Source organism: Amblyomma americanum, chromosome 7 (assembly GCF_052857255.1).
Source record: "Amblyomma americanum isolate KBUSLIRL-KWMA chromosome 7, ASM5285725v1, whole genome shotgun sequence".
Taxonomy (NCBI): Eukaryota; Metazoa; Arthropoda; class Arachnida; order Ixodida; family Ixodidae; genus Amblyomma; species Amblyomma americanum.
The window spans coordinates 49,077,295-49,087,509 of NC_135503.1; the positions used below are offsets into that span (position 1 = coordinate 49,077,295).

The following is a 10,215-nucleotide window of genomic DNA, read 5'->3' on the forward strand; positions in this document are numbered from 1 at the left end:
CACACACACTGTCGTTTTGGCACAGCGAGGACCCTCGTGCCTCAAGCTGTGCTATGAATCAAGTGTGAAGCACCATCAGCACTGAAAGGTGATATGTATATCTTTTGAGTTCTCCTACATGATAGTAAAAGCTCTCACTGTAAAAGTCGGGCATGCATCTGGGCCAGTGGCATGACAGATAATGTGTGTGAATACAAGTCAGAAGATTCCAGGTTCAAATCCAGGCAGGCCAGCTTTTCTATTACGAATACACATAGAGGGTGGTCACGTAGTACAGTAAAAGCTCGTTAATTTGAAATCGCTTAATTCGAACCGCCGGTTAATTCGAACTGATGCCCGGGTCCCTGCAAAGCCCTATGTATATCAATGGGCCGGAACGCCCGATAATTCGAACGTACCGGTACTCACGTCGGTTAATTCGAACTAGGAGCCGGCAGCCGACATTGCTTCTCGTAAATAGAAGTCGCCTCGTAACGAGTACAATGCATTGAAATTTTTTTTTTTAAATATGCACAGCGATAAGAATAAATAAGCCAGCGCGCATTTTTGCACGCACGAGGCGAGCCGCCAATTTCCTTGCTGGAGCCTCCGGCGTTGTTGTTGTTGCGACTGAGGGAAGGATGAAAAGGAAAGTGCACGGGCCTGCCGATTGGCTCAGGCCAAGAAATCACCACTGCCGCGTGCAGATAGAGGAGAGTTCAAAGATAAGAGGAAAGAAAGAAAAGAAAAGACGCGCGTGGCAACAACCGCGTACGCCGCAGCGGACGCTGGCTGAAAAAACAGATTAAGCGGCCGAAGCCGCGCTCGCTCATCGCTCGCTGCACACCACTCTCCGGCGCATGCCGTAGCAGGTTTTCTCTGACGCGCGGGCGCCGCCGCCGCCGATGCTCCGGAGCAAGCCGTTTCAGGTTTTCGTTGCGCTGCGGCGGCTGCGATCGGTGGAATGCACGAGTAGTCTTTTCTTGTCGCATTTTGCATGAGCTTGCTCGTTTGTGTGGTATCTCGCCGCTGACGTCTCATCGACTGTGCCGATCATGGCGAGCCGTGGAAAGTACTCGGCAAAGGATTTAAAGACTAAAGTTGAAATATTGCAGGCGGTTGAACGTGGTCTCTTAACGAAGACAGCGATTGCCGAGAAGTATGGCATCAAAAAAAGCACGTTGTCTACCTACATCAAGAACAAGGACTCTATCATCGATGCTTACCAAAAGGAGATTGAGCCCTCGCGGAAAAGACTACGGATGTCGGCTCACCCCGAGATGGAGACTGCTGTCATTACGTGGATAAAGGATGTTCGCAGCAGGAATATTCCATTAAGTGGACCCATAATTGCTGTGAAGGCAGCGGACTTCGCCAACCAAATGGGCATCAGCGACTTCAATGCATCGGAAGGCTGGTTATCACGTTTTAAGGCCTGCCACGGGCTGACGTTTAAGAACGTCTGCGGAGAGGCAGCCGCAGTCGACAAAGAAACCTGCGAAAATTGGGTCTCAGGTGAATTGAAGGAATATCTTGCCGATTACCCGCTCAGCGATGTTTTCAATGCTGATGAAACCGCACTTTATTTTAAGTTGCTCCCAAACAAGACTGTGAGCTATAAAGGTGATACGTGCTCGGGCGGAAAGCGCAGCAAGGAAAGAGTTACCGTGCTAGTGTGCGCGAATGTGACGGGCACGGAACGGTGCCGCTTGCTCGTGATAGGCAAAGCAGCGAAGCCTCGCTGCTTTAAAGGCGTGAAGACTCTCCCTGTTGAGTACACTTCAAACAAGAAGTCGTGGATGACGCGAGCAATCTTCACGGACTGGTTGCGCACACTAGACAGAAAGTTCGCGGCACAGAATAGAAATATTCTTTTGTTCGTCGACAACTGTTCGGCGCATTGTGACATCAATGGACTGAAGGCGAACCGTCTGGCATTTTTGCCAAAAAACACTACTGCTGTGCTGCAGCCTATGGACCTCGGGATTATTAAAAATCTAAAGACTCTGTACAGGCGCCACCTCCTAGAACGGATTCTTGTATGAATGGAAAGCGGGAAGCCGTATGATGTCAACCTGCTCGGAGCTTGCCACATGCTGGCAATATCGTGGAACGCCGTCAAGGCAGACACTATCGCTAACTGTTTCCGCAAGTGTGGCTTCAGTGAAACCACAGAAGCCTGCTGCACAGCCGACTTTGATGTTCAAGTGGATCAAGATGATGGCTCCATTGTGCTGGACCCTGCCTACGCTGTTTTATCGGAGGGTGTGGACTTCGAGAGCTTTGTCGACATAGACAACGGCGTGGAGACAACGGGGCCTTTAACTGACGCCGAGATTATCGAGGCTGCGTCCAGTCAGCAGTACGACTCACGCGCGGCGAGCACGCCTGACAGCGACGACGAGTCCGACAAAGAGGACGATTCGTTGCCTCCTCCGAGCACATGTGAAGCAGCATCGGGATTCGATCTGGCTGCGCGCTATTTCTCCACCGATGAGAATTCGGATGCTGCGCTGGAGATGTTAGGCAAGTTGCAGACAATGCTTCTCGAGTCGCGGCGAAGAAAGCGCAAACAAATGCAAATCACCGATTATTTTTCATGTTGATATGCTTCGATCATTATTCTTTTGTTAATAAACATGTTTTTGAAGCATAGTGTCATATTTCATCATTAAGCCTGACGCTCACGTGGGTACATTTATCATTAGTTCCAGGCGCATAAATTGATTGGATATCTTTATTTCCTTTGGTGTTTGGACTCGCATGATTTTAATACCCGCAATCGCCGACCTCAAAGAGTAGTAGTGCGTATTCCTCGATAACGATACCAAATATGGCTATTTTGGCTTCGGCCCTAGCAGCCAAATGCAATGGCCATCTTTTTTTTTTTTTGCCGCCCGCTCGTTAATTCAAACTCCGCTTAATTCGAACAATTTTTCAGTCCCCCACGAGTTCGAATTAACGAGCTTTTACTGTAATGGAACAACCGAAGCCACGCTGAAACAGAGGAGTAAGCAGCAATAACAGCTCTTGCTGTAATAACACACCTGTTAGATGAGGCCCGCAGAGCTGACGGCAATGTCTGCTGTGGCTTGGCTACAGTTGGCCCCGTGGAACTTAAATATGAAGCCCCACAAGTCGACATCCTGTAAAGAGACAGCGTAGTGTGTGGACTGAGGGTCAAATGAGTAGCTGCCCGGCAGACTAAGACATTCAGCAGAGAAACCGTTTAAACAGCAAAATCTTTTGTGCCATACATAAAACGTTTCTAAAGAGGCACTGAGCTAAACTCCATACAATTTTTGTTTTCAGCGGAAACTGAACGTTTGGTTCATTTGGGACCGATCTTTGTATGGCAGCAAAAGACACCTTTATTCCTGAGAGAACTGGACAAAAAAATTCGTTGGAGGCACTTAGATACCTTTTAACTGTGGGAAGGCAACAGCCAGTGGGCATGGGCAGTTTTCTCACAGTCCGGTTGGCAGGCTGTGATCACGTGACTTTGTCACGTGGCCTAGATGTAACGGACGGACAAGGTCGCCACGAGTAGGAGACATTAAAGGCTTTTGCCCCGACACGATTCAAATTTGTGATGTCAATTATGAAAAGGACTTCGCGATACCTGCATTTCAGTTTATGGCCTTTTCTGGCTTATTAACCCTTCACTTTTAGTGAAAGTAGCCTCTTTAGCATTAGAAAACTAAAATCAATCGATATAGGCAAGCCTGATTTAGCCCTCAGTGTCCCTTGAAAGATCATTCATTAGTTCCTTCACACAAAAATTTAAGGGGACTTTGACGCAATAGCGTTAATGGGTTAATGCATATACACGCGGAATTGGTCTTTCTTTACTTTACATTCGTAGATCCGTGGAATCCTAGAACCACTCTTGGCGCAGTGATGCAGCGGTTAAGCGATACGCCACTGCCCTGCGATGGCAGGTACTGACACTGGTGGGGCTTGTGCAACCCAAATTGCCCCGGAAGAGCAGCCGGTCACGACCAATCATCAATTTAACTTGCCCAGGTCACAACCCGGTGGGCTGGCTGTGATGATGCCACCATGTCACGTGACCTAGGTGGCCAAGCTAGGTAACTTCTCCAGTATTTTTTCACTTACAACACCAATGACGCAAACGCATACGACGCTGATGCCGCAGCCGGATTTTCTGCAGAAAGGCTGCCTCAAATCTATCGCATTAAAATGCATATAGATACCTATCGTGTACCAACAAGGGCTTCCTATGATGGTGCTTTCTGCAAGTTCCCATCACAAAAGAAGTAAATTAAAAAGCCGAAGAACAGTAAAACACTGCATGATGAGCTCCTCTGGTTCAACTGTCGCGGTTGAGCTATGCCATAACCACTGAAGAGAATGTCATCCTGGTGAGCCTGAATTCTAAGGGACAGGGCCAACAAGCAGATGCATCTATGGCGAAGTGTGAAAGGGTGGGCGAAAATTACGGTAGCTTTTTCTTCTTGCATGATGATGCACTTAAAGTTAGCCAACACTTACAGCACCAATAAATATTTTCAACGTTGCAGGTGCCATTGCTTGGAACGAATAGCGGAACGAAGTACCCACGGTAACACTATTCACGCACACAAGATGCCTCACCCAGTCTTTTACCTTTTGGTAACAAAGTCACTACATCACCACGTTCAGTTCCTGCAACAGTGTGTGTACTTCTAGCCTGCAGTGTGCAATCCTTTCTAAAGCAAAACATTTGCCAGAGATAAGAATTATTCCTTATTCAGTAATTAAGACGACATAACAAGCAGCACATCGAAATGAAATGAACATGATAACTGAGCAGACACACACCGTGCTGTGCGCTTGAGAGTTGGAGGACGACTGGTGGCTGCGGGTTGCGCTGCAGGCTCAGGTAACTTGTTGCTAGATTGAGGCACCGATGGGGATGCCTTTGTTCTGCAAATGAGGGACAGGGAAAAGAAGTTTGCATCATTCTTTCACTCCATTCATTTCTAAGAGCAATAGCTTTAATGCATGCTCACCAGCACACCGTCCTTGCAGTGAGTGCAGGTATAGCACAATATTATATCTGCTGCATTGCCGTGGCCTTACAGCTCTGTTGTGATTTAGTACACTGCAGTGCACGCTTTACTTTCATGGACAGTGCCATGTAACAGGTGAGAGCACACACCTAGCGCAGTGCAGATGGATCACGTCATCAATAGTTCGAACATATCTTAGCAGTGACGGATAAAGGCTAAGAGCACAGCGGCCTTGTGACCTTGCTATCAAAAACCTTTTCAGGAAATTTTTACGGAGCAGATTCTTTTGTTGGTGCCTCGCGTCCGCCAAAGCAAAGCAACGTTCTTGACCGTAAGGTAGTCGGAGACATTTATGCGACATTTTCTGGGTCTGCAGACTTGCGAGGCACATTCCTGTAATCAACACATTCCATAAGAAATTTTAAAGAAATTTTAAAATTTTGTTAGATGGGTTCTTGACCTCCTTCTGGCCGAGAATATTGTTGAAGGGTTGCCCCAAAGTAGACGGCTCCAGTTTACTGTCTATACCTTCGAGTTGGAGCACATAAAAATCTCGCAACAGAGGTTGTGGGGATTTGCGCTATCTCATGGGCAGCACCTGTGCTGTTCCTTTTCGACTCCTGCGAAACTCCGTTCGCTAACAGAGGCGTGGTACGGCTCTGGATGCTGCCCAACCTCCCCTGCTGCTGGGCCCTCTGGTTGTGCAGGTAACCCGGCTGTGCTCCAAGGTGTCGTGCAACGTGGTCTTGTTACTGGGCTGCGGAAGCTTGACATAGGCACGGAGTTGTGCTTGCTCCGGGGTCCAGTGGCGGGGCGAGTTCGAAACAAACGTGTGACGAGGGTGGAACACGGGCTGACACAAACGAGAAGGCATGCGAGTGACCATTATTCACTGTCCCGGAGACATTTGCTGACGGGCATTCGCGTGCCTTGTCGTACAGATCCCCAATGTCACAAGCAGGGAGCCTCGCGCTCTGCCCTTGCAGAACCTTTGCGTGCCCGGCGAAACCGACCGAGTGATGAAAGAAGAAATGGCAGCAAGAAAAGTCAGTGAGTCTGCCAATTTGCTGGGATTAATGCATTAAACTGAGATCATCTCTGCCAGTAAGGTGCTGTTCAGAGGGCTGTGACAGTTGAAGCTATTGAGCAACATTTCCAGACTTTATATGAACTACCATTTAACTTCGCTGCAGTTAAAAGTACCCATGCAACATGGTATTAGCTATTTAGTAGACTTTATTAACTTACTATTATTATTATTAAGTAGTTATCAAGTAGACGAGCATGAGCGCAGATAGCAAATAAACACATTTGCTATTTGGGCGAGAAAGGACTCCTGTCAGCCCTGTGTTGTGGTTATACCAGTTCTGAAGGAAAGAAGAAAATAAACACACAATGCGAGAACATAAGACCGCCACTGTTGCATCAAATCAGCAAGGTGGGCTATTTTGTTGAGTCGAAAGGTGCTGTTTCGTTTTGGAGAGAGTTTATGCACAGCCAAATTTACAAATAAAACTGCGCCGTTCGCTTGACAGTTGTTAAAACTGCCTGCATAGCATGGCACTAGCTCTCAAGCCACCTCCGACAACATGGCAAAAGCAGGTGTCGTACCTCCAGTGTTCAAGAGGAATTTGAGAGAGAAAGCTTTCCTGTGGGCTCTGTGTAGTGGCTACTGTAGCTCCAAACGAAGGCGAGCGAGGAAATCTGGAGCACAAGAACAGAAAAGTGCTGCTGACACATGCAACAAACATGGCATGCTTTGTTTATACAGTACAAAGGTGCAGCTTTGGGTCTGAAAGTGTCACCACTGCCATACCTCCAGTTTTCAAGAGGAATCTGTGAAAGAAAGCTTTGCTGCTGGGTCGTGGCTACCCAAGCTCTGAAGGAAGGAAAAAAGAAAAGGAATTTGGAACACAAGAACAGATAAATGCAGCTAACACATGAAAGAAGCATGGCATGCATCGTTTTTCCAGTATGAAGTTGCAGTTTTGGCTTCGAGAGCCAGCACTAGAGTTGGATACAACTCAAGTGGTGAATGCACCTCAAAGGAGGTCCTCCAGCCAATGGTGTCCACGAAATGCCATGGGGTCCTACTAATCCCTTTGCACCTGCCAGCATGATGTGATTGGCTTGGTTTGTTGGTCTTAATGTCTCAAAGCGACTCAGGCTATGAGGGATGCCATAGTGCAGGGCTCCCGATAATTTCCATCACTTGGGGTTCTTTAACGTTAAAAAAAAAACATATAATTGCAGCTTTGCCGTTTTAAACATACACTCCAGCAATTAAGCCTGCTTGACAACAAAGGAACAAGCAGATATAATACTGCAGTCTTTTTATGCTTCAATTAACCTGAAGCCCAATTTGATATCACAGCCAATGTCTGGCTGTTTATATCACAAACAGCATGAGGGAAGTTATTTGCCTTGTAAGACAGGAATTACCGTAGCTCCACTGTAAGATAGAAGAGTGTGTGGCCTGGAATATAAATGCAAAGCATGACAAAAAGAAAATAGAAAAATGAAGTAGCAGTATCATGGCATTTGAATGGTCAAACGTCCAGACCACTACAGATGCAACATCAAGCATGCTCCTGCACGATCAAAAAAAGCCAGCAATGCGAAGAGGAGAGAGAAGCTTTGGGGACAAAGCAGCACCAATCATGAAAGCTTCATCAATGCAAAAAAAGGTTTCCAGCAAGACACCAAAGCATCCAATAAAAGAGAGCTGGTGGCATCATTAATGTTGATTTATTTTTGTGAAAATAAATGCGCAGTAATGTGCATTATTAGCAACTAGCACATTACATCTTCTGTTAAGAGAGCGCACAATCACGTAAAATACCAACCACAGATTAAGGAGCACTTAGATTAACACAGAAGCTTCTACCTAAATTGAGCTAAACATTCTAAAGAAAGCTGGCTCAGTTGCAGGACTGAAACAAGAGGAATACTGCCAGTTGCTTCAAGCAGGTGCACTGTTTAAGTGAAGCTCATTTATTTTAAAAAACCAGATTAATAGGTTTTAGAACTACTGGACATCCATCAATGTCTTCCTTTTGAGGGCACCAAAAGTTGAGGGCACCAAAAGAACACAAATGCAATCATTTTCACTGCAGTCAGTAGTTTCATCACAAAAATCACAAGACTGTTTTCTCCGTTCTCAACAAGGTCTGCAAAATCTCAGAATGTCACAACAGGAACATGCGTCTTGAGCTTCCCGCTCCTATTACGGCTCCTTCCTGTACTGGCTGCTAGAATGGTGCACCCCAGTTCATGCAGCTACAGTTGCTGCCAGAGAATGTTAGCAGCAACAATCTTGTTCTCCTGCGAGTATCACACATTTCATGTGTTTCCTTCAATGCATGAAAAAAATACAAGTAATGTCACCTTTCTAGCAATCATGCCACCTAAGGCTGCCTTCGATGCTGTACAACACTTTAACTTATACTTGCACATCCCCAGTGGTCTTGAAAGTTCATCAATTTAGCTAACTCGTTCAACAAAAAGGAAGCAACACATACATTTATCTGTCCTCTGTGCAATGTCGTGCACGTTAAAGAACCCCAGGTGGTCGAAACTTCTGGAGCCCTTCACTACGGCATCCCTCATAGCCCGAGTCACTTTGGGACGTTAAACTCTCACAAAACAAAACAAAACGTTTCGCCTCCATCGAAATGTGTGACCGCCGCAGGCAGGATCGAAACTGCATCTTCCGGATCAGCAGCCGAGCGCCATAACCACTGAGCCCCCGCAGCGGCTTTGACACATTGTGACCTCCTAAACAGTGACTGCTTCCAAGAGAAGAGATGCCAAGCAAAGACATATGAGAAGATTAGGGGGTTCGAGGAGACTCACAGTGAAGAAAGGCTACTCCACATAAAATCAAAACGTAGGTACTTGCCTTGCTGCACGAGGAGCCTTGGCCGTAGCTTCCTTTGCTTCTCCTTTCAGTGGACTCCTGCTCAAAGCCCTGAATCAGCAAATGAAACATATCAAAATAACAGAGAAAAGAGAACAAATAATCATGGCACTCTCTATACAATGTGACAAATGCATAACCTTCGTGTCGGCCTGCCGGATCGCAAGCCAGTTTACTCCCTGGCGTTTCAAATGTACCGAACGGTACAGCACATGCATAAAACAGCAACGGCCTCGCGCCATCGCCGCTTCCTCCTGTTCTTAGGTGCATATCTAGCCCCCAAGCTCATCTTGATGACAGCGAAATTCTGCTCGCGGCATACCGATACGAACGCTGATTATGCTTTAATTTCAGCAGCATACCTTGGTTCAGTAGCTGAGTCGTCAGCCGGAACCACCATTTGCACCGGCATTGCTGTACTTTCACGCTTGCGCTTCCGAGAACCACTGCGACAATAAAAGCGTTCGTTAGCATATAAAGCAACGAAATTAATTAAGCCGGCAAAGTCAGGTCTGTACGCTACCCTTTGACTGCTGCTGCATCGTCACAAAACTGAAGCCACGGCCACATGTCCCATTCTGTATTCTGCTCTTTCTTCGCCTTAATGAACTGGTGTTTCAGGGACTTCCACTTTATAACACATTTTGACTCTGCAAAGAAATAAAAGCATTGTTTCATTGCGTCTTGGTTGCGGCTGTGACGCCAGCTTCAATGGCAGGTCACGAACAAAGCGCCGCAGGAACGCGGGCACTTACTTGGTACTCCAAGTTCTTGTGCGATCGCCTCCCAAGCGTTGTTTTTTGCCTCTTCATTGTGATAGTTGTCGTTGAGGATGTCGTAGACTTCGGGATGCTGTTGCACAAGCTTGCAAAGCTTGACACTTAATTCGTCCGGCATGGTTGGCTTTTTCCGATGCCACGATATTCAAAAACGTGCTCCCTGTTTACCTTCCTGCACGCGAAACGTTCAGGCAGTGTTGCCAGATGGAGCGAATTGGCATGGCCAAAATCAGTGCCTCCTGGAGAACATGCCTGAAGCGTCCCGAAGTAACAGGGGCATAGTTCGAGGAGCGACCACCAACAACTACACACTGCTGTCGTAGAGATAGGTATTCAGAAATCCATACAATGACTCTCTCGTTCAAACTGTAGCTGAGTAATTTAGAAGCAAGGAGACCATGTGCAACATCAAATGCCTTCTGGAAGTCCAAAAAAATACAATCAATAACTTTCTGTTTACCAATAGCAACTGCAATATCATATGTAAACTCAACCAGTTGTGTAGAGCAAGACAAATCTTGGC

The 10,215-nt window shown here is 46.7% G+C and overlaps 1 protein-coding gene across 15 annotated transcripts in view; it reads right to left on the minus strand.

Annotated features, from left to right (window-relative positions):
* LOC144099057 (uncharacterized) overlaps nucleotides 1-9,909 on the minus strand; it is a 183,607-nt gene extending 173,698 nt beyond the window's left edge. For 10 of the 15 annotated variants that reach the window (XM_077632100.1, XM_077632097.1, XM_077632098.1 and 7 more), the window contains exons 1-8: nucleotides 9,669-9,908; nucleotides 9,437-9,563; nucleotides 9,276-9,359; nucleotides 8,896-8,964; nucleotides 6,811-6,873; nucleotides 6,606-6,698; nucleotides 4,804-4,908; nucleotides 3,027-3,125 (exon numbers count right to left, since the gene is read on the minus strand). In XM_077632100.1, the coding sequence (XP_077488226.1) occupies nucleotides 3,027-3,125; nucleotides 4,804-4,908; nucleotides 6,606-6,698; nucleotides 6,811-6,873; nucleotides 8,896-8,964; nucleotides 9,276-9,359; nucleotides 9,437-9,563; nucleotides 9,669-9,810 (782 nt within the window). In that variant the 5' untranslated portion in view covers nucleotides 9,811-9,908. Of the gene's footprint in view, nucleotides 1-3,026; nucleotides 3,126-4,803; nucleotides 4,909-6,605; nucleotides 6,699-6,810; nucleotides 6,874-8,895; nucleotides 8,965-9,275; nucleotides 9,360-9,436; nucleotides 9,564-9,668 lie in introns of all 15 variants that reach the window. The other 5 variants (XM_077632101.1, XM_077632099.1, XM_077632094.1 and 2 more) reach the window with 3 other exon arrangements.
* Between the last annotated feature and the right edge of the window lie 306 nt (nucleotides 9,910-10,215).